At 44.9% G+C, this 24,404-nt stretch overlaps 1 protein-coding gene across 1 annotated transcript in view; it reads right to left on the bottom strand.

The window, feature by feature from the left end:
- Positions 1–24,404, bottom strand: part of adamts17 (ADAM metallopeptidase with thrombospondin type 1 motif, 17) — a 143,547-nt gene that overhangs the window by 66,370 nt on the left and 52,773 nt on the right. The window contains exon 7 of the mRNA XM_041787855.1: positions 10,376–10,419. Within this exon, the coding sequence (XP_041643789.1) occupies positions 10,376–10,419 (44 nt within the window). The remainder of the gene's footprint in view (positions 1–10,375; positions 10,420–24,404) is intronic.

Here is a 24,404-nt window from a genome sequence, read left to right as displayed (position 1 = left end):
ACGGATGGATGGATGGATGGATGGATGGATGGATGGATGGATGGATGGACGGATGGATGGATTGATGGATGGACTGATGGATGGATGGATGGATGGATGGATGGATGGATGGATGGATGCTGGATGGATGGATGATGGATGGATGGATGGATGGATGGATGACAGACGGATGGATGGATGGATGACAGATGGATGGATGGCAGATAGACGGATGGATGGTTTGATGACAGATGGATGGATGGATGATGGATGGATGGATGGATGACAGATAGATGGATGGATGATGGATGGATGGATGGATGGATAGATGGATGGTTTGATGACAGATGGATGGATGGATGATGGATGGATGGATGGATGGATGATGGATGGATGATGGATGGATGACAGATGGATGGATGGATGGATGGATGGATGGATGGATGGATGGATGGATGGATGACAGATAGATGGATGGATGGATGGATGACAGATGGATGGATGGATGGATGGATGGATGGATGGATGGATGGATGACAGATGGATGGATGGATGATGGATGGATGGATGGATGGATGGATGGATGGATGACAGACGGATGGATGGATGACAGATGGATGGATGGCAGATAGACGGATGGATGGTTTGATGACAGATGGATGGATGGATGATGGATGGATGGATGGATGACAGATAGATGGATGGATGATGGATGGATGGATGGATGGATAGATGGATGGTTTGATGACAGATGGATGGATGGATGATGGATGGATGGATGGATGACAGATAGATGGATGGATGATGGTTGGATGTCTGCACATGCTCAGACTAACATTCCTGTCTTATGCTGTATTTGTGTATGTCTGTATTTCGTTATTCCAGGTGATGTACCTGTTTTTTCTCTCCGATCTCCATATGACTGAGCAGATATCTAAACAAAGACAAGCCCCGCCTCTAACTGGGCTCCTGACGGCGGTCTAAAATAAGAAGACTGAGGGGGGCTGAAGCAGACTCCATGGTGGTGGAGGAGGGTTGGACTGGCTCCTGTAATAGTTGTAGCGGTATCCTATTTCCTGTGTTTGCTTTGCTGGAGCAGATCTGTTACTGGAAGATTAGGCCGGGATGGGATGTTGACGTTAAACCTGAACTGGAAACTGGGAGGTGACGCTGAGATACAACAACACACAGACACGGCGTCAGTGGGAGGTCAGAGGTCACCTGACCTCAGAAACGTTCACATCAACCAGAAGATGATGGTGTTTGGTGTCCATCCTCATCATTACACGCTGATTTATTTAACCATGACAAAGCATCTCATTAGCCCTAGCATTACTGAAACGGTGGTTAGATACACTATATGGACAAAAGTATTCAGACACCTGGCCATTCCACCATTCCAGGTACTTTAATACCTGCAGCTCTAACAGCCTCCTCTCTTCTCTGAATGCTTTCCTCAACATTCTGGAGTGTTTCTGTGGGAATGTGTGTCCACTCATCCTGTAGAGCATTGATGAGGTCAGGCTCTGATGTTGGACCAGAAGGTCTGGACCACAATCTCTGGTCCTGTTCATCCCAGAGGTGCTGGATGGGGTTGAGGTCAGGACTCTAGTCTTTCTAGTCCTTCTCTGGTCTCTGGGCCACAGTCCTGCTGGAACAGTGAAGGGTCTTCCCCAAACTGTTGGAAGCGTAGCATGGTCCAGAATGTCTTGGTCTGCTGAAGCATTAAGACTGACCTTCACTGGAGATAAGGGGTCTAGACCAGACCCTGAAAACCAGCCCCATACCAGTATCCCTCCACCAAACTTCACAGTCAGACAGGTAACGTTCTCCCAGCATCCTCCAGACCCAAACTCCACCATGATTGGTCGCTCCACAGTCCAGTGTCAGTGTGTTTTACTCCATCTGATGCTTTCACTGGACTTGGTGATGTGAGGCTTGCATGCAGCTGTTGCCATGGAAACCCATTCATGAAGCTCCTGCTGCAGTTTTAGTGTTTCCATTGATACCAGCGTGTGGCTGTCTCTATTTATTCAGTCAAACTGGGACATTTTCAACCTGCAGTATCTTGTTCTTCTGTGTTTTTTATGACCCATCTATTATGTTATTTAAGTTCATTATCCTGTGTTTTATGTTGTATTTAAAGTAGACTGAGCTGCATTTATAATTCTGTTGTTTGCCTGCAAAGACAGTGAAGATATTCATTCATTTAAACAGAAGCTAAACCATCTTTATTCTCCTGGGTATGTCTGTCAGAACCAAACCCTCGTAGGTCTTTAGACTCCCTGGTTAAACCTTTGGGCCCTCCGACATGAAGGAGCCTGGGATGGCCCTGAGAGGAGAGGCGGGGAGGGGAGGGGGGACTGTGGGTGGTAGAGCTTTTGAAGCAGGAGCTTTTATGAGCGCTGTGATTACAGTGAGGCTCAAAGTAGGTCACACACTTCAGGCCTGCTCAAACAAAGACCAGGAGTGTTCTCACGGAGCACCACGATCAGCACGTTCACAGAATTATGGTTAAAGGGAGCGGAGCGGCACGCCGCTGCACAGCTCGGCCTCTATCTGCATCCACTTCCATGACCTCACAGCCACGCTGATAAGAAGTGGTAACGTGTGGGAAGGACCTCTGTGTAGAGTGAGACTCATGACCCTGCAGGACCTGCAGCGGATACATCATCTCAACTAAATAAACTCAGACTCTGATGAGGAGATAAAAAATAATACGACAGGATATGGCTGGGAAATGCACATGCTCTAATAGAAAATCTCAGACCAACAGCCATCGGCGTTACGTTTCACATCTGTCTGCTTTTTTAACAGCCTTCAGGAGAATGGAGGCGGGCCTGAGATGACCCTAACTCATCAAACTCAGCAGCTTGGTCCAGTCCTTCTACACACTGCAGCCGGTGAGCCTGAGAGTCCAGGTCAGAGCTTAAATCCTGATCCAGGAGTCGTAGGGACCTGTCGGACCTAAAGATTGCTGGGTTTATCCCGTCTACTTCTGGGCCCCCTCTGACAGGAAGTCTAGCGTGTTTCATTTTTCTTTCTACCTTCTACGATTCGTTCAAACACGTCAGAGATGCAAAAACCAGGAGTAAACAAACCAAACCAACCACCCAGGACATAGAGCTATGAGTGGGGGGACCACACATCCTGACTGGACCGGGACGGTCCCGTTTTTAGACTTCATCTACCACACTAAGTCCCTGTTTTTAAGAGCCTCTCTCTGATTTTAGCCACCTGAAATATCAAAAGAATGCATTACGCCACTAACACAGCATTTTCCTGTTCAAGTATGGTAGTGTTCTCTATGGTAAAGAAGCCATGAGGCGTCTCATCGTTATGTCGACTTTTTCAGCACTGCGGCCCTACACCAGAACAACGAGTCTGCAGCCCTGGACCTCAGTCTCTGACATGCAGCTTAGGAGAGCTCATCAACAGAGACACGCACACACACACACACACAGATGTGCACACACACACAGATGTGCACACGCACTCAGACGTGCACACACACTCAGACGTGCACACACACAGATGTGCACCTGCTCTGAATGCACTCTCAACCAATCACACGCCTACATCTCATGACAGACAGACATACGGTTTCTCACCAACACTGCTGAACATGATGCATTCACTGACATTACGGAAAACTCAGTAACTTCCATGTCAGAACCTTTTTTACTCTAGTTTTTTAGTTTTAACCAAGGTTAACTGATTGTTGCTGGTTTAAATCAATTTTTCATCCCATTCCTCCTAATTTCCAACAACTTTTTTGCACTTTAGAGCCATTTCAGCCACTTTTTAATCCCCTTTTACAATTATTTTTGCCACTTTTATCCATCGTTGACTATATTATTTCCCACTTTTATCTAACTTATGCCACTTTTAACCCATATATCTTATTTAAGAATCTAATTTCACCACATTTTCCACCATTATTAACCAATTTTAACCCATTTTATGTTTTTAAAAAAAGTTATTTTCATTTTAAGAAGGCTATTTACTACACAAATGAATAAATAAAGATATTTGTTGCTTTAATAAGAGTGGTTATTATTCAGGTCAAATATAAAATGGGGTTTTCATAGCTTTAACTTTACAGTAGACCATGATTTTGCTGACCTTCATGGTCCCCTAGTTTGGCTGGGTCCCAGAAACCTCCCCCTTTATCCCCCCTTATGAACGGCCTTGTCTCCACCTGACTATTCTAGAATGTTCATGGCTGTTTAACCACCTTCAGCTACAGTGGGGGTCCCCGGTCTCTGGCACCTTTATTCTGGGGGTCCCCGGTCTCTGGCACCTTTATTCTGGGGGTCCCTGGTCTCTGGCACCTTTATTCTGGGGGTCCCCGGTCTCTGGCACCTTTATTCTGGGGGTCCCCGGTCTCTGGCACCTTTATTCTGGGGGTCCCCGGTCTCTGGCACCTTTATTCTGGGGTACCCCGGTCTCTGGCACCTTTATTCTGGGGGTCCCCGGTCTCTGGCACCTTTATTCTGGGGGTCCCCGGTCTCTGGCACCTTTATTCTGGGGGTCCCCGGTCTCTGGCACCTTTATTCTGGGGGTCCCCGGTCTCTGGCACCTTTATTCTGGGGTACCCCGGTCTCTGGCACCTTTATTCTGGGGTACCCCGGTCTCTGGCACCTTTATTATGGGGTACCCCGGTCTCTGGCACCTTTATTCTGGGGTACCCCGGTCTCTGGCACCTTTATTTTGTTGGTCCCCGGTCTCTGGCACCTTTATTCTGGGGGTCCCCGGTCTCTGGCACCTTTATTCTGGGGGTCCCCGGTCTCTGGCACCTTTATTCTGGGGGTCCCCGGTCTCTGGCACCTTTATTCTGGGGGTCCCCGGTCTCTGGCACCTTTATTCTGGGGTACCCCGGTCTCTGGCACCTTTATTCTGGGGTACCCCGGTCTCTGGCACCTTTATTCTGGGGTACCCCGGTCTCTGGCACCTTTATTTTGGGGGTCCCCGGTCTCTGGCACCTTTATTCTGGGGTACCCCGGTCTCTGGCACCTTTATTCTGGGGTACCCCGGTCTCTGGCACCTTTATTTTGGGGGTCCCCGGTCTCTGGCACCTTTATTTTGGGGGTCCCCGGTCTCTGGCACCTTTATTCTGGGGTACCCCGGTCTCTGGCACCTTTATTCTGGGGGTCCCCGGTCTCTGGCACCTTTATTCTGGGGGTCCCCGGTCTCTGGCACCTTTATTCTGGGGGTCCCCGGTCTCTGGCACCCTTATTCTGGGGGTCCCCGGTCTCTGGCACCTTTATTCTGGGGGTCATGGGCTGAAAAGGTTGAGAACCCCTGCCATAGAATGTTTTCTTAGAAATGCTAAAAACCCTGGGATTATTTCATGTTAGGAGCTAATTCTAGACATATAAATGACCCTCAGAAAACTGCCCCCCCCCCCAAAAAAAACAGCTGATCAAAGTTTGACTGCTGATATTTTAGTTGACCAATGAATTCTCTGTGTTTTAGGTCGTCTTTAAAGACTCAGATGTTTTAGTTTGCTGGCCTTGTTGAGCGGTCGGTCTGTCCCTAAGGAGAACGTACGCTTCCTCATGGATCATAACCAGAGGATTTAACGCTCACACCTTGCTTTTTTATGAATGAGAGAGTCATCTAAAGGCATCCAGGAGTCCTTCCTCAGCCTCGGGCGCTGTCTTTGTGTGAAACCATCTCTCCTCCCTGAGATTTCAAAGAGGGGAATTCCTTTTTGTAAGTGGATCTGCAGATTTACTGGACGCCGTTCAAAGGTGTGTTCACTATAAAGGACACCTGAGAGGTGCTGCTGCTCTCTGAGGAGCTCTGACGGCTGTTAAAGGGCCAGACCGTGTTATTAAAGATTCACTGAGAATCAGATATCGACCAATCCTGGCTCTAGATCGGGTACGGGGTCGATCCATGGCGCCGATCTTAACATTTCCATCCCCTTCAGTGTTCATGGACCGCAGCAGCTACATCACTGTCATCAGAGCGCTGCTCGACCTCTGCTTTTTAGCTAGGTAGAGCCGGCGCTCCCACTATCTTTGAGTCCTCAGTGCTCCAACTTTTCTGGATTTAGTTGTACTCTGTGGAGAGCAGAGATAAGTGAGTATGCACCGTGAAGCAGTTTAGGGTTGCACCCTTGAGGCAGGGGTTCTCAACCTTTTCAGCCCACGACCCCCAAAATAAAGTTGCCAGAGACCGCGACCCCCACTGTACCTGAAGGTGGCTGAACAGCCAAGAACACTCTAGAATAGTCAGGTGGAGACAAGGCCGTAAACGGGAAAGCTTTCAGGCACACAGCCAAACTGGGAGTCCGTAGAGGTCAGCAAAACCATGGCTGTGATATCAATATTTCATACCTAACCTGAAAAAATACCCACTCTTATCAGAGAAAAAAATGGGGGTTTTTTGTGTAGTAAATATCCTTCTAAAAATGTAAATCCCCTCTGTTAAAAAAAAAAAAGAATAAAAATTGGTTTAAAAAATTGCTGCAATGGGTTAATAACGGCAAAAACTGGTGGAAAAGGCGGTGAAATTGGATTTCAACGGTATTTGAAAAGGGTTTGAAGAGGCAAAAATTAGAAATTGCAAAAAAAAAAAAAAAAAAACGGCAAAATGGGTTAAAGCAGCAAAAATGGGCATAAAAAGAGGTAAAAGGGGGTCAAATAGTGGCTGAAATGGAACTAAATTGGCAAAAATAGATGGAAATCTGGTGAAATTGGATGAAAAATTGATTTATAAAACTTGGCAAAAAGGGTTAACCGAGAAAGAAAAAATGGGCAGATATTGGTTAAACTAGCAAGAGAGGACATATCAAATGGTCAAATGTGGTTAAAATGGGAAAAATGGGCTTAAAAGTGGTAAAAAGGGATTTATAGTGGCAATAACGGGTCAACAGAGGCAACACTAGGCAGAAAGGGGCAAGAATTGGTTTAGAAGGGGCAAAAACAGGCAGAAAAAAAGTGGTGGAAAGGGTTTAAACATGAAAAAAGAGGTGTTACATGACAAAAAAATGTTAAAATTGGTGAGAAAAATAATGAAAATGGGTCAAAATTTGACAAAATTGCTGTAGAGTACCAAAAGTGTCATTTAAAAAGATTCTTAGATTTTTAGAGCATCTGGAGACCCCGTTTCAGTGTCTCGCGACCCCCAAAGGGGTCCCGACCCCAAGGTTTAGAACCACTGCTTTAAAGCACCAGAGTTTCAGTGTGAAGAGACTCAGCTGTTAAATCTAAAAGCATTAAAACAGCTGAGTCAGCAGAGTCAGGAGTTTATTCAACAGTTAAAACTCTGAAAAGTGACGACTCAGAGCCGAGGAACACCCGATTTCTCTAAGACTTCAGAAAAGAAGGAGAGCTCTGAGGGAACAGATGAGTCCAGGTTTGGGTTTTTGTGGCTTTATCTGGTCATTAAAGCCTGAGGACCCTGACCCTGACCCTGACCCTCATCTCTGGAACAGCTGAGCCCGTCAGACAGACCGCTTTCAGGAAGAGTTTCTGGGTGCACCCTGCTGTTCCAGAGCTGTTCTTACATAAAGTCAGAGCAGATCTCTGGAATGAGTACTACTTCCATTCTCTCTCTGTGTCATTTATAATTCAGGGAATGTCATTTTTTATTCAGGGAATGTTTTCTGCCTTCTGGGAAATATCCCATAATAAAGGGAGCCAAAACAAACCGTACTCAGAGTTCATGTGGTCGGATGGGGAAACGAGCAAAAAAAGCAAACTGCTCTGACTTGTTTGGAGCCGCGCCAGTTCTTTGACTTCCACGGGCATAAATCAGAGCGCTGGTGGAGGAGATCCAGCCTTACATAATCCAGAAACACCACGGCATGTGGGGAAGGATCAGGCTAAGGAACGCCGTCAGAACAAGGCTGTTAAATCAGACGGGCTTCTGCTATCAGCTGAGTCTGTGAGGGAATGTTACTGCTGCTGTTATAACATTCCCCTTCTTTAGACCAGAGAATGTGACGTTAGAGTCCAGGGCTCCACCTTCCTGCTGCCCACGGGTCGCCACGTTTAAACGTGAATGGACGGTTTTGGTCTGGAGAGTCCACACGTCCCGCCTTCTTCCCACGTGGACTTTAAACCACAGAAAAGAACCAATGAAATGTCAGAGATGCTTTTGTTGCTGCTGGTAAACATGTGCAGATGTTCCCAATCAGGCTGTATAGACAGGATGAAACTGATTTATTCCCTCAGTAAACATTTTCACACCCACTCTGTGGCTCCGCTCCAAGTCTTCTTCATCCAGACCGCATTCATTTTTATATATTATGGCACATTAACCCCTCAAAGCCTGAGAACACTAACTACAGCCAGAAATCTCTCATTTTTTGGAACCGAAATAATTATTTAACTTTCTACTGAAAGCTAAAAAAATCCAAATTTACATAAAATTTAACATTTATATTTCTTGTATCTTATTTGATGCATTAGGTGTTTCTGGTAACTGATAATCCACCTGAGGACGTTTTCATCATTTATCAGAATTTATGATCATAGTGAAAATATAAAAGTATGTATTAAATGTGATACAACAGGCTTTAAGGGGTTAATGCTGGATGACATCATCAAAGGCAAGGATGGAACGTTTTATTGACCAAAGGATGACATCGTCTTCCTAAAGCCCGTCAAAGGCTTAAAGGATGACATCATCAAAGGTAAGGATGGAACGTTGGTGAAGCTGGCGATGCTGGGGCTATTTGTCCGACATAGTCGGCAACTTTTAGGAAAGTGGGCGGAGCTGGCGAGGAGTGAGGGTTTCCCAGCTGCCAACAAAGAACAGTCAATAAGGAAAAAGAATGTTGTTGTGTACAGTCATGTGCATAAGTTTAAGGCATGTATGGAGATAAGGCTTCCTAATGATGAAACCCAGAGTCAGGCTGGGCAGCATCTCTGTCTGGGCCTTTTCAGCCCGTCTTTATCTCATCACAGTAAAGCTCATCGTACTCCATTTCTGCTTCTTATCTTACATTTTTTCTCATCTCATCAAACCTTATCTCATCATCTCATGCTGTACTCATCATCATGTCATGGTCTCTGAGCTTCTGAAATAACTAAACCTGAGGTTGAACCACATACATACACTATATTGCCAAAAGTATTCACTCACCCATCCTAATAATGTAAATCAGGTGTTCCAGTCACTTCCATGTCCACAGGTGTATAAAATCATCACCTAGGCATGCAGACTGTTTCTACAAACATCAGTGAAAGAATGGCTCGCTCTCAGGAGCTCAGTGAATTCCAGCGTGGTACTGTGATAGGATGCCACCTGTGCAACAAGTCCAGTGGTGAAACTTCCTGGCTCCTAAATATTCCACAGTCAACTGTCAGTGGTATTATAACAAAGTGGAAGCCATTGGGAACGACAGCAACTCAGCCACCAAGTGGTAGGCCACGTAAAATGACGGGTCAGAGGATGCTGAGGTCATAGTGCACAGAGGTCACCAACTTTCTGCAGAGTCAATGGCTACAGACCTCCAAACTTCATGTGGCCTTCAGATTAGCTCAAGAACAGTGGTAGAGAGCTTCATGGAATGGGTTTCCATGGTAACAGCTGCATCCAAGCCATACATCACCAAGGTCAATGCAAAGCGTGGGATGCAGTGGTGTAAAGCACGCCGCCACTGGACTCTAGAGCAGTGGAGACGCCTTCTCTGGAGTGACCAATCACGCCTCTCCATCTGGGGATCTGATGGACCAGTCTGGGTTTGGTGGTTGCCAGGAGAACGGTACTTGTCTGACTGCATTGTGCCAAGTGTAAAGTTTGGTGGAGGGGGGATTATGGTGTGGGCTTGTTCTTCAGGAGCTGGGCTTGGCCCCTTAGTTCCAGTCAAAGGAACTCTGAATGCTTCAGCATACCAAGAGATTCTGGACAATTCCATGCTCCCAACTTTGTGGGAACAGTTTGGGGATGGCCCCTTCCTGTTCCAACATGACTGTGCACCAGTGCACAAAGCAAGGTCCATAAAGACATGGAGGAGAGAGTTTGGTGTGGATCAACTTGACTGGCCTGCACAGAGTCCTGACCTCAACCCCATAGAACACCTTTGGGATGAATTAGAGCGGAGACTGAGAGCCAGGCCTTCTGGTCCAACATCAGTGTGTGACCTCACAAATGTGCTTCTGGAAGAATGGTCAAAAATTCCCATAAACACACTCCTAAACCTTGTGGAAAGCCTTCCCAGAAGAGTTGAAGCTGTTATAGCTGCAAAGGGTGGACCCACGTCAGATTAAACCCTCTGGATTAAGAATGGGATGTCACTGAAGTTCATATGAGAGTCAAGGCAGGTGAGCGAATACTTTTGGCTATATGGTGTATGTCTGAATTTACTCCATCCACAGACAGAAAGACAGAAAAACAGAGCAGACGGAGCAGACGGAGCAGACGGAGTCGTACTCACCCACGGTGTCACAGGGTTCATCTTTATGAACGCAGAAATCTGTCCTGGAAGAAAAACAACAGCTTCCCTCAGTCTGAGCATTTAAAGATATTTGAATAAAAGTGAACAAACTGATGGTTGAAGACACGCTAATGTTCATGAAGGAGACACTCATGGAGCATCTGCTGAGGCTCTGACTACATAACCTCTGCTATAACCTGGGTCCCTGGTCTCTGCTGTGGTCTGGTTGTTGGCCGTGGATCCAGGAGTTGATCTGAATCTCTTAACCCTCAGATCCTACTATGTCCTTTTTGAGGACATTCATCATTTTTATCATCATTATTTTGAGTTGATAGTCACATTTTTATAGATTAAGGCATCAAAGTTATTATTTTTCTACATATAAAAAAAAAAAAAATGTTATTGATGCCAAATAGCTCCTTCCATCCTTGTTTGTCTAAAATCTGGACAATAGACTTCCATTAAAAACACATTTTCTGATTGTGTGTCTATGGCACCAAAACAACATACAGCAACCTTTTCTATGCAGTCACTCGATCACCAGGGCTCTAAATTTCACCATCCCACAGTGATCCAGCACACTGAAAAAAGGAGACTGGCCAACTCTTGGACTAATGTAAGGATCTTGGGTGTATTTAGCACAATTACCTCATGTTTTAAAGTTAAACGTAAATATATAGTGTAGAAACTACATGATATGTAGAGAGAGTACATGAATTTGTTCAGATCATGTTGGGATGAAGTGGGTCAATAAAGTTGTGATGTTAACTATTGTGATACCGCGCGCAATCTCATCTTGCGCGCTTTGCATTGTGGGAAGAAGAAGGTAACCGTCTCACCTCTAAGGGCTCGTGGTACGGAACGCCACACCACTACTCCCTCGGTAAGTCTGGATTTTCTAACTAAATATTGTCGAAATCTCAGCCAAATATAGTTTACTGTCTTGAGAATCACTATGTAACGTTAACGTTAAATAAGTGCTGTGAGCTTATTTGCTCGCGCTATTTTATCACCTTGTTTCATTTGAATTTGTTTTTTGAGCGGGAGCCATTCATGGTACATTCAACCTAACTTTGCGGCGCTCCTTTGTCTTCTGTTTGAATTGGTTTGCTAGCTGACTGTTCAGTTACATCGTGGGTTAACTGCACCATGGCCGTAGCGTTAGTGAAATTTTGTCATTTAGCAGCTGCTGCTAATGTCATCAGTGGCGTTAAGTTAGCGAACCCCCGCCCCTCCGCTCCTCAAACACCATGTAATGAGACCATGAGCAGAAGGAGAGGAAATTCAAACAGAAGAGGGCACATTAACTGGTGTGCGTCTGCTATGTTTGAAGCAGTGGGAGCAATAATCACGGAGCGATGGCCTGCAGCTGCTTAATGTAGGAAACTCTTATCTTTTTGGGGATACAGGCTGGTGGCTTTGCAGTGTCACCCCAGTGTTTGAACATGGAACATGGTTAATCTGTGCTAGGCCTCAGTAATGAGAAGGGGTTTTCTGTTCTCATCAGAGAAGGCAACAATCACATTAATTATTTGATAGTTTATGATGGTATATGTTAGTTTATGCAGTGTACCTAGATAAAGTTGCTGGTAAGTGTACATTGAATGTATGTTTATTGAAATACAGTTTTGTAATGCCTAGATTTGTTTTCCTTTTTGCTGCAGAGTGACAGACAAACTCATGTCTGCATATCACCTGGAGTCAGCTGATGGATCATGGGCTCAGGTTTTTGTGGTGAGAACAGGACGTTGTATTTGCTCTTATAGTTACTGTAATTATAATGCATTACAGATTTTAATGAATCACTCAGCACATGCATACACACACTGGCCACCTCATTAATACATCTGTGCAATCTAATACAACAACTCTGTCATAGGTTCAACTTTTATCTGTATATATTGTCAGGTACAGTCATGGATGAAAATATTGAAATTTTTCGAGAAAATACATAATTTTTACCTGAAATGGTTTCAATCACAAATGTTTTTGGTATGCATGTGTTTATTTCCTTTATGTTCATTGGAACAACACAAAAATCAGAAGAAAAAAGACAAAATTGACATAATTTTACACAAAACTAAAAAAATGGGCCGGACAAAATTATTGTCACCCTCAACTTAATATTTGGTTTCACAGCCTTGGAAATAAATAACTGAAACCAATCTCTTCCTATAACCATCAACAAGCTTCTTACTCCTCTCAGCTGGAATTTTGGACCACTCTTCTTCTTCAAACTGCTCCAGGTCTCTCAGATTTGAAGGGTGCTTCTTCAACAGCAGTTCTGAGATCTCTCCATAGGTGTTCAATGGGATTTAGATCTGGACTCATTGCTGGCCTCTTCAGAACTCTCCAGCTTTGTCTCCAACCATTTCTTGGTGCTTTCTGAGGTATGTTTGGGGTCACTGTCCTGCTGGAACACCCATGACCTCTGACCCAGACCCAGCTTTCTGACACTAGGCCCTACATTGCGGCCCAAAATCTTTTGATAGTCTCAGATTTCATGATTCCTGTCACACAGTCAAGGCACCCACTGCCAGAGGCAGCAAAACAACCCCAAAACATCCTTGAAGCTCCTCCATGTTTGACTGTAGGTACTGTGTTCTTTTCTTTGTAGGCCTCATTCTGTTTTCTGTCAACAGTAGAATGACCTGCTTTTCCAAAAAGCTCTACCTTAGTCTCATCTGTCCACTAAATGTTCTCCCAGAAGGATTGAGGCTTACTCAGGTACATTTTTGCAAACTCCAGTCTGGCTTTTTTCTGTCTCTTTGTCAGCAGTGGGGTTCTCCTGGGTCTCCTGCCATAGCGCTTCATCTCATTCAGATGACCACGTATGGTCCCAGCTGACACTTTTGCACCCTGAGTCTGCAGGACAGCCTGAATCTGTGTGGAAGTTGACTGAGGATGTTTATCCACCATTCCAACTATCCTGCGTTGCATTCTTTTGTCAGTTTTTCTCTTCCGTCCACGTCCAGGGAGATTAGCCACAGCTCCATGGTTATAAACTTCTTTAACTTCCCTGATCTAACCTTTTGCAATCAGTCGATGTGAACCCAACGCTGAACAAGCAGTGTGTGTTCCTGCGCTCTGGAGGCGTGGCTTCAGAGGGAAGTCTAAGGAAAATGGCCTGGACTTTTGTTTGTGTATTTGTAAAATGTGGGCTGCTTGAACTGTTTTTCCAGGATCTCCAACCATACCTTTAATCCTTCTTTGTTTTCACTTTCACCGTGAATGGTGCTAGAAGTGTTCCAGTTCATTTGTGATGCTCCCATGATCAGGAATGTACAAGAGAGATGGCCAGCTGTTTTTGATGCAGTGGAGGTCGTTTAAAAAATGATGCCCTGACTAGCTGTGTCATAGATAATGAGTTCATTTGTAAAAGTAATGCTTGACTTCATTGAGATGTGTTTCCAAATATTCAATCGCAGAACCCAGGTGATTAACCATGCACAGTGCACGCCATGGTATGGCGGGCAGGTGTAGTTTTGTTGTTAGAAATGTCTTCTAAAATCTGTGGGCTGCACCGTAACTTAAAGATAATTTCATGTTGTTTCAGATAAATGTGGAGTTTAAGCGCATCACAACCACGCCTCCACAACCAAGGTTTCTGTCGCAGCCTGGCCTTCTCTCTGACAACTGCTGAGAGTGTTTGCAAAGCGATCGGGGGAGCAGGGCAAAAAGCTGAAAGACATAGCTGCCATGATGACAGTAAGAACTTTTACCTCTAAACTGTTTAACTATGAAGTGAATATGCATTGCATTAGGTCAGTAAAAGATTTATATGCATCCATTGTAAAGTTCAACTCTCTTAACCTGAGTACTGATTCCACTGAAAGGACCCAGTCATTTTTATCATGCATTCACTGTCCCACTGTGAGAAATGTATCATCTCTGGAGATGATATAAAATCCGGTCCATAAAGGTCAGGACCAAACAGGTTGTTTTAATGTTTTGTTGATACTGGTGTCACATGCTGACTGTTTAAAAAAGTCAGAGTTTTTGTCTTTGGTCACTTTCTTCTGTGCTACTGAAAACTTGAGTTCAAATATCTTTTTTTGTTATAATTCTTAAGGATGACATTGAAGGGAGTCCCTCATTAAAGGACTCTGCATCTATCTGAACGAGAATCCCAACGCCGTGCTGCAGGAGTACATGGTGAGTGTTTGTGAGTAGATTGTGGCTTTGCTACATTTCAAAACGTATTCAGTTAACCCTGTGATCCTACTTGGACTGTTTAGGTCCATTTGCCCTCTTTATCACCTTGGCAAAGTGATTCCAGTGCTGAGATTAAGACGAATGGTCCAAACAGTCCACTTTTCCTCCATAGCCCCCCATTATGAAAGTGAAAAACCCTATTTTGACCCCTCTGCCACAGAGTGAAAAAAAAATATTGTTTCTCTTACATTAGGGATTACACCAGTGTGAAAACACTTCAAATTTGTAAACCTAATGAAAGAAGAAAAAATCCACCATCTTCCTACACTGCACTGACCCTCATCTGACAAGGGTGGAAACTGGGACTGGGGTAGAGCCCTGGGGTATAACAAGTCCAGGTTAATGATAAAAAATCATTCAGGAACATGAAAACAACTTTGAGAAAAAATGAGGATGAGAATTCAATCTTTACATCAGTTTGAAAAGCTTGAAGGCTCCTCTTCATTTGATCTGGAAGTCATGTCTGTTTTTTTTCTCTCTCTCTGAAATTCTCCGTGAACGGCAGCATGGAGGGCGCTCTTTGGCTGAAGTGATCTGCTATGCTGCTTACATGGGTTTAAATAAACTATAGCGTTAGAATTGCTGTATCCAAAAACATTTTTTTTTTTCTGTAAAGCCTCAAGAAATGTTTTATCTTTAACCAGGACCTGACTGAGGCCACTGCACTGAGTGCCACTGAGAAAACAACAGCGGGAATCTACGTCACCAGAGAGACGCCAGGCGATGGCTTTTCTGATGGTGGCAGCATCATCGAGGGCGTGGTGGTTCTTCAAGATCTGGATAATGTGGCCTTTGCAACAGCCTTGCTCTTTGGACTTTTTTACTCTTTGAACATGAGGTATCCGTCACAGCGCCGCTACACTGTCGAAGTGATTCAGTAGGTGGTAATGGAGTTGGATGTGACTCAACTCCAGAGGAAAGCTCAAAGCTTAAAGACAGAAAGGAGAGTTCACTGTTGTTGCACACGTGAGGCAGATGTTTAGTTTAATTTAGTTGGAGTAAAGAATTTTCAAATCTTCTAAGAAGAATTCTACTTCTAAGAGTACCACTCAGACGTAGCTCTCGTAGGAATCGTTCTTTGTGTGCAGGCCCTACCTGTGGGACCAGAGAGGTGTTCAGGTTAGTTTTAGACTGGTGTGTAAGTTATGAAACATTGACCTTGTGTAGATTATTTCAGGTTCTTCTGCTGTTCCAGTTCCTACAACAGTATTGCGTTAGATATGGACACAGTTCCATAATCTTATGTACGGGGTGAATTCATGGCTGGACTGAAGGCAGTGTCACAGTTTGGAAATATTTACCTGTTACTTGTATAAGTGACACTTAAACCTTGAATCTTAGTTGATGACCAGTTTTTTTTTTTTTCCCTAAATGGCATCTTTCAGATTATTGGAGACAAAACACGTGTATTTATTTTATTGCACTTTGTGTATTTGGGTCTGCAGATTTCAGTTAGATAATTTGAAGGCAGTTTTCTCAAAGTGAATGTGTATTTGCTGTACACTGGCTGTATATTTCATAGCTGGAGTTATAGGACATTTTATTCATAAAACCTTAACTGCCATGTAGACAGGGCCATTTTTCCCCCTCTTCCTCTCTGCTAAAAGTTCTCTAAATAGCAGCATTCTTCAGTTTTAGTTTCTATTTCTCTTTACAAGTGAAGAGATGGAGAACTGTACACAGTCTGAATATTCCCATCAGGCGGTGTGAAATGGGATGTTTCAGCTGGAGTAAATATTTTAAATACTTCTAAGATTCTGTTTTGAACCAAGATGTTACATTGAGGTCAGTGTTGGAATTTTGACCCTTGAATAAAGGTTTTGATATGCAACTGTTCATTTTTATTTTTAATTGGGGTAAAAATTGGTAATGTTAATGATTAAGAGAGTTAATAGAAAGGTATTAGACATTAAAATAAATGATTGCTGGAATGGCAATGGTAACTAACGTTTTCACATTTCAAATCAGTTCTATAGTTACATCATTATTTAGTTTACTAATGTTGTTTAATTTAATCTTGACAATAGAGGCCTTGAACATAATGTTTGTATTTTTCTCTTCAAAGATGGTTGCCTGTAACCTTTTTCAAAAGAAAAGGTCTAATTTCCATTCTGTGACTGAGTCGATAAAACACTGAAAAACTGACATTACTTGTTCACTGTTGATTTGTATTACAGTAGAACAATAATGTCAGCTCAATTACTGAACTACTGTTGCTGCATTGAAATTAGACATTTTATTTTGAAAGGTTACTAGTGGTTACAGGCCTCCATTGTAAAATTGTGTAATTGACACTAGAATATAATACTAACATGTAATATTAAAATGACGTGTAGTATTTAAGTGACCAAATAGTATGGGAGTAAGTTATTGAATGGTGTTGAACTAAAGTGATAAAGGATTAAAATGTTCCAAGAGCTCAAATTACTTTATCAAAACATGTTTCAATCACACTGTACCAACACAAAATACACAGGTTTATTAAACGTGAATAACTTGTGTTAATTTAACTCAATTGTTTAAGTTGCTACCAAAGCAAAACATCCGTGTGCAACCAATGTCCACTATTGAATTAAGTTAATCCAACATGTTCCTTTTTTCAGTGCAGATAGTGCCAGCGCACCATTTTAACCCCTTCAGCAACGCACATGCAGGACTTCTTCCATGGACTCAGAGTGTTTGAAGCGCTATTTCATCCACTAAACATCATCAGAATTAAATCAATTGATTGGTGCCACTAGACATGGATGTCTGAGAGTGGGCTACATGTGTAAGGGAAAGTGTGTGTGCTCCTACGTGTGTGCTCGGGTGTGAATCTGCATCTATGTTTACAGCCGAACACGCCATAAGTGGAGTGTTTACAGTCGAAAATGCTACTTCTGAGTTGTGCAGCCTGGGACTAAGAAAGGGGGACATTTGGACAATTTCAACTTTGCCCTCACTTCATAGCAAGTGGATGGACATGCATGAGGATGCACAGGTCCTTTCCATCAACAGGAGAGAATATATCATATCTCAAGTAGATTTGTATCTGCACGTAATGAGCATAATCGTGGTCACATGTTGGTTAGAGGTGGAAATGCGCGTGTTCGTGATTCATATCCTACATAGTTCCTCTGAATTTTTATGTCTGTACATAAAATAAACCTAACATGAACAAATGCATTCACTCTCATATGATTGGTAGAGGAGGAGGCTGGAGGAAAGGATGGTAAAGCTGGCATGTTTTTGGCTCAGATAGACTCATCTGTTTAGCATGGACGCTATCTCACTGAATCACAGTCAGAGGCAGAGTGGACAATAACTGGTTAGTGGTCAGGGTTGAAGTTGTGGAAGAGATTTGAGTCAGTGAAAATTAAAAATAATAATAATAAAAGAGTGTTTTATTAACAGTTTTCTGTATGTCCAGAATATGGACAAACAAGGACAGATGGAGCTAAAATATGGCACTACAAAAAAAATGTCAATGCATCAAAATCAATTTAACTACTCATCATCGACATGGCCCAGACTGTATTTATTAAAAAGGTTTTAATCTAGATCATTTTATATGGGAATTATGGTGTTTTTGTGTTTTTTACCATAAAAAATAACAGTGACATGGTGGACAATAACTGGCATAAAAGGGTGTAACTTTGAACTTTTTTTTTTTTTCTATTTATTTTTAGTGGTCAGGGTTGAAGTTGTTGAAGAGATCTGAAGCAGAGAAAGTAAAAAAATGTTCTAAAAATGATTATTTTATTAACACATTTCTGCATGTCTGATTTCTGAACATGCTGGCCTCAGCCATGCTTAAAATTACAAGGGAGCGAGGGTTAAAGACCGACACGTTCCTCTCTTTTCATGGTTGCAGCCATGTTTTCACACAGAGCTGGTCCCTCCTAAAACACACACCCGCATCCTCACTACCTTTAATCACCGACCATCAGACCCCATCCTTCCCCGTGGACCGCACTAACGGGGCCTGACTCAGCCTGTTTGTGTGACTCAGCTCGGCCGCTGATCGCTCAGCACAGCTGGCGGCGTTCCCGGACTGCAGCGCCGGATCAGCTGGACGAGGAAGCGACATTAAGTGGAGCTGACGCCCGTTTGGAGAGAGATGGAGGAAAACAGACGGAGAGAGCTGAAGCTGCAGAACGACAGCAGAGACAGGGGTGAGGAAGAGAGAGGAAGACTGGGGAAGAGGGAGGAAGAGAGAGGAAGAGAGAGGAAGACTGGGGAAGAGGGAGGAAGAGAGAGGAAGAGAGAGGAAGAGAGAGGAAGAGTGAGGAAGAGTGAGGAAAAGTGAGGAAGAGAGAGGAAGAGAGAGGAAGAGTGAGGAAGAGTGAGGAAAAGTGAGGAAGAGAGAGGAAGAGAGAGGAAGACTGAGGAAGAGGGAGGAAGAGAGAGGAAGAGAGAGGAAGAGAGAGGAAGAGTGAGGAAGAGTGAGGAAGAGTGAGGAAAAGTGAGGAAGAGAGAGGAAGAGAGAGGAAGACTGAGGAAGAGGGAGGAAGAGAGAGGAAGAGAGAGGAAGACTGGGGAAGAGGGAGGAAGAGAGAGGAAGAGAGAGGAAGAGAGAGGAAGAGTGAGGAAGAGTGAGGAAGAGTGAGGAAGAGAGAGGAAGAGAGAGGAAGAGAGAGAAGGAGAGAGGAGAGAGGAAGAGAGAGGAGGAGAGAGGACGAGAGAGAAGGAGAGAGGAGAGAGAGGAAGAGAGAGAAGGAGAGAGGAGAGAGGAAGAGAGAGAAGGAGAGAGGAGAGAGAGGAAGAGAGAGGAAGAGAGAGGAAGAGTGAGGAAGAGAGAGGAAGAGAGAGGAAGAGAGAGGAAGACTGGGGAAGAGGGAGGAAGAGAGAGGAAGAGAGAGGAAGAGTGAGGAAGAGAGAGGAAGAGAGAGGAAGAGAGAGGAAGAGAGAGGAAGAGTGAGGAAGAGAGAGGAAGAGAGAGGAAGACTGGGGAAGAGAGAGGAAGAGAGAGGAAGAGAGAGGAAGAGAGAGGAAGAGTGAGGAAGAGTGAGGAAAAGTGAGGAAGAGAGAGGAAGAGAGAGGAAGAGTGAGGAAGAGAGAGGAAGAGAGAGGAAGAGTGAGGAAGAGAGAGGAAGAGAGAGGAAGAGAGAGGAAGAGTGAGGAAGAGAGAGGAAGAGTGAGGAAGAGAGAGGAAGACTGGGGAAGAGGGAGGAAGAGAGAGGAAGAGAGAGGAAGAGTGAGGAAGAGAGAGGAAGAGAGAGGAAGAGAGAGGAAGACTGGGGAAGAGGGAGGAAGAGAGAGGAAGAGAGAGGAAGACTGGGGAAGAGAGAGGAAGAGAGAGGAAGAGAGAGGAAGACTGGGGAAGAGAGAGGAAGAGTGAGGAAGAGAGAGGAAGAGAGAGGAAGAGTGAGGAAGAGAGAGGAAGAGAGAGGAAGACTGAGGAAGAGAGAGGAAGAGTGAGGAAGAGAGAGGAAGAGTGAGGAAGACTGAGGAAGAGAGAGGAAGAGTGAGGAAGAGAGAGGAAGAGAGAGGAAGAGAGAGGAAGACTGGGGAAGAGAGAGGAAGAGAGAGGAAGAAAGAGGAAGAGAGGAAGAGAGAGAAAGAGTGAGGAAGAGAGAGGAAGAGAGAGAAAGAGAGAGGAAGACAGAGGAAGAGAGAGAAAGAGAGAGGAAGAGAGAGGAAGAGTGAGGAAGAGAGAGGAAGAGAGAGAAAGAGAGAGAAAGAGTGAGGAAGAGAGAGGAAGAGAGAGGAAGAGAGAGGAAGACTGGGTAAGAGAGAGGAAGAGAGAGGAAGAAAGAGGAAGAGAGGAAGAGAGAGGAAGAGAGAGAAAGAGTGAGGAAGAGAGAGGAAGAGAAAGGAAGACTGGGGAAGAGAGAGGAAGAGAGAGGAAGAGAGAGAAAGAGAGAGGAAGAGAGAGAAAGAGAGAGGAAGAGAGAGGAAGAGAAAGGAAGACTGGGGAAGAGTGAGGAAGAGAGAGGAAGAGAGAGGAAGAGAGAGGAGGAGTGAGGAAGAGAGAGGAAGACAGAGGAAAAGAGAGGAAGAGAGAGGAAGACTGGGGAAGAGAGAGGAAGAGAGAGGAAGACAGAGGAAGAGAGAGGAAGAAAGAGGAAGAGAGAGAAAGAGAGAGGAAGAGAGAGGAAGAGTGAGGAAGAGAGAGGAAGAGTGAGGAAGAGAGAGGAAGAGAGAGGAAGAGTGAGGAAGAGAGAGGATGAGAGGAAGAAAGAGGAAGAGAGAGGAAGAGAGAGGAAGAGTGAGGAAGAGAGAGGAAGAGAGAGGAAGAGTGAGGAAGAGAGAGGATGAGAGGAAGAAAGAGGAAGAGAGAGGAAGAGAGGAAGAGAGAGGAAGAGAGAGGAAGAGAGAGGAAGAGAGAGGAAGAGAGAGGAAGAGTGAGGAAGAGAGAGGATGAGAGGAAGAAAGAGGAAGAGAGAGGAAGAGAGAGGAAGAGAGAGGAAGAGTGAGGAAGAGAGAGGAAGAGTGAGGAAGAGAGAGGATGAGAGGAAGAGAGAGGAAGAGAGAGGAAGAGAGAGGATGAGAGGAAGAGAGAGGAAGAGAGAGGAAGAGAGAGGATGAGAGGAAGAGAGAGGAAGAGAGAGGAAGAGTGAGGAAGAGAGAGGAAGAGTGAGGAAGAGAGAGGATGAGAGGAAGAGAGAGGAAGAGAGAGGAAGAGAGAGGAAGAGAGAGGAAGAGAGGAAGAAAGAGGAAGAGAGAGGAAGAGAGAGGAAGAGTGAGGAAGAGTGAGGAAGAGAGGAAGAAAGAGGAAGACTGGGGAAGAGAGAGGAAGAAAAAGGAAGAGAGAGGAAGAGTGAGGAAGAGAGAGGAAGAGTGAGGAAGAGAGGAAGAGAGAGGAAGAAAGAGGAAGAGTGAGGAAGAGAGAGGAAGAGTGAGGAAGAGAGAGGAAGAGTGAGGAAGAGAGAGGAAGAGAGGAAGAGAGAGGAAGAAAGAGGAAGAGTGAGGAAGAGAGAGGAAGAGTGAGGAAGAGAGAGGAAGAGAGGAAGAGAGAGGAAGAAAAAGGAAGAGTGAGGAAGAGAGAGGAAGAGAGAGGAAGAGTGAGGAAGAGAGGAAGAGAGAGGAAGAAAGAGGAAGAGTGAGGAAGAGAGAGGAAGAGTGAGGAAGAGAGAGGAAGAGAGGAAGAGAGAGGAAGAAAGAGGAAGAGTGAGGAAGAGAGAGGAAGAGAGAGGAAGAGTGAGGAAGAGAGGAAGAGAGAGGAAGAAAGAGGAAGAGTGAGGAAGAGAGAGGAAGAGTGAGGAAGAGAGAGGAAGAGAGGAAGAGAGAGGAAGAAAAAGGAAGAGTGAGGAAGAGAGAGGAAGAGAGAGGAAGAGTGAGGAAGAGAGGAAGAGAGAGGAAGAAAGAGGAAGAGTGAGGAAGAGAGAGGAAGAGTGAGGAAGAGAGAGGAAGAGAGGAAGAGAGGAAGAGAGGAAGAGAGGAAGAGAGAGGAAGAAAGAGGAAGAAAGAGGAAGAGAGGAAGAGAGAGAAAGAGTGAGGAAGAGAGAGGAAGAGAGAGGAAGAGAGAGGAAGAGTGAGGAAGAGAGAGGAAGAGAGGAAGAGAGAAAGAGTGAGGAAGAGTGAGGAAGAGAGAGGAAGAGAGAGGAAGAGTGAGGAAGAGAGAGGAAGAGTGAGGAAGAGAGAGGAAGAGTGAGGAAGAGAGAGGAAGAGAGAGGAAGAGTGAGGAAGAGAGAGGAAGAGAGAGGAAGAGTGAGGAAGAGAGAGGAAGAGAGGAAGAGAGAGGAAGAGTGAGGAAGAGAGAGGAAGAGAGAGGAAGAGAGAGGAAGAGAGAGGAAGAGAGGAAGAGAGAGGAAGAGTGAGGAAGAGAGAGGAAGAGAGGAAGAGAGAGGAAGAGTGAGGAAGAGAGAGGAAGAGAGAGGAAGAGAGAGAAGAGAGGAAGAGAGAGGAAGAGAGGAAGAGAGAGGAAGAGTGAGGAAGAGAGAGGAAGAGAGAGGAAGAGAGAGGAAGAGAGAGGAAGAGAGGAAGAGAGAGGAAGAGTGAGGAAGAGAGAGGAAGAGTGAGGAAGAGTGAGGAAGAGAGAGGAAGAAAGAGGAAGAGAGAGGAAGAGAGAGGAAGAGAGAGGAAGAGTGAGGAAGAGAGAGGAAGAGTGAGGAAGAGAGAAAGAGAGAGGAAGAGTGAGGAAGAGAGAGGAAGAGAGGAAGAGAGAGGAAGAGAGAGGAAGAAAGAGGAAGAGAGGAAGAGAGAGGAAGAAAGAGGAAGAGAGGAAGAGAGAGGAAGAGAGGAAGAGAGAGGAAGAGAGAGGAAGAGAGAGGAAGAAAGAGGAAGAGAGGAAGAGAGAGGAAGAGAGGAAGAGAGAGGAAGAGAGAGGAAGAGAGAGAAAGAGTGAGGAAGAGAGAGGAAGAGAGAGGAAGAGAGAGGAAGAGTGAGGAAGAAAGAGGAAGAAAGAGGAAGAGAGGAAGAGAGAGGAAGAGAGAGGAAGAGAGAGGAAGAAAGAGGAAGAAAGAGGAAGAGAGGAAGAGAGAGGAAGAGAGAGGAAGAGTGAGGAAGAGAGAGGAAGAGAGAGGAAGAGAGAGGAAGAAAGAGGAAGAGAGAGGAAGAGAGGAAGAGAGAGGAAGAGAGAGGAAGAGTGAGGAAGAGAGAGGAAGAGTGAGGAAGAGTGAGGAAGAGAGGAAGAAAGAGGAAGACTGGGGAAGAGAGAGGAAGAAAAAGGAAGAGAGAGGAAGAGTGAGGAAGAGAGAGGAAGAGTGAGGAAGAGAGAGGAAGAGAGAGGAAGAGTGAGGAAGAGAGGAAGAGAGAGGAAGAAATAGGAAGAGTGAGGAAGAGAGAGGAAGAGTGAGGAAGAGAGAGGAAGAGAGGAAGAGAGGAAGAGAGGAAGAGTGAGGAAGAGAGAGGAAGAGAGAGGAAGAGTGAGGAAGAGAGGAAGAGAGAGGAAGAGTGAGGAAGAGAGGAAGAGAGAGGAAGAAAGAGGAAGAGTGAGGAAGAGAGAGGAAGAGTGAGGAAGAGAGAGGAAGAGAGAGGAAGAGTGAGGAAGAGAGGAAGAGAGAGGAAGAAAGAGGAAGAGAGAGGAAGAGAGAGGAAGAGAGAGGAAGAGTGAGGAAGAGAGGAAGAGTGAGGAAGAGAGAGGAAGAGTGAGGAAGAGAGAGGAAGAGAGGAAGAGAGGAAGAGAGGAAGAGAGAGGAAGAAAGAGGAAGAAAGAGGAAGAGAGGAAGAGAGAGAAAGAGTGAGGAAGAGAGAGGAAGAGAGAGGAAGAGAGAGGAAGAGTGAGGAAGAGAGAGGAAGAGAGAGGAAGAGAGAGGAAGAGTGAGGAAGAGAGAGGAAGAGTGAGGAAGAGAGAGGAAGAGTGAGGAAGAGAGAGGAAGAGAGAGGAAGAGTGAGGAAGAGAGAGGAAGAGAGAGGAAGAGTGAGGAAGAGAGAGGAAGAGTGAGGAAGAGAGAGGAAGAGAGGAAGAGAGAGGAAGAGTGAGGAAGAGTGAGGAAGAGAGGAAGAAAGAGGAAGACTGGGGAAGAGAGAGGAAGAGTGAGGAAGAGAGAGGAAGAGAGAGGAAGAGAGAGAAGAGAGGAAGAGAGAGGAAGAGTGAGGAAGAGAGAGGAAGAAAGAGGAAGAGAGAGGAAGAGAGAGGAAGAGAGAGGAAGAGAGGAAGAGAGAGGAAGAAAGAGGAAGAGAGAGGAAGAAAGAGGAAGAGAGGAAGAGAGAGGAAGAGAGGAAGAGAGAGGAAGAGAGGAAGAGAGAGGAAGAGAGAGGAAGAGAGAGGAAGAGAGAGGAAGAGTGAGGAAGAGAGAGGAAGAGAGAGGAAGAAAGAGGAAGAGAGGAAGAGAGAGGAAGAGAGGAAGAGAGAGGAAGAGAGAGGAAGAGAGAGAAGAGAGGAAGAGAGAGGAAGAGTGAGGAAGAGAGAGGAAGAGAGAGGAAGAGTGAGGAAGAGAGAGGAAGAGTG

Source organism: Cheilinus undulatus, linkage group 1 (assembly GCF_018320785.1).
Source record: "Cheilinus undulatus linkage group 1, ASM1832078v1, whole genome shotgun sequence".
NCBI classification, from domain to species: domain Eukaryota; kingdom Metazoa; phylum Chordata; class Actinopteri; order Labriformes; family Labridae; genus Cheilinus; species Cheilinus undulatus.
The sequence above is the reverse complement of the archived record's forward strand: the minus strand, read 5'-3'. Positions and strand labels throughout refer to the sequence as shown.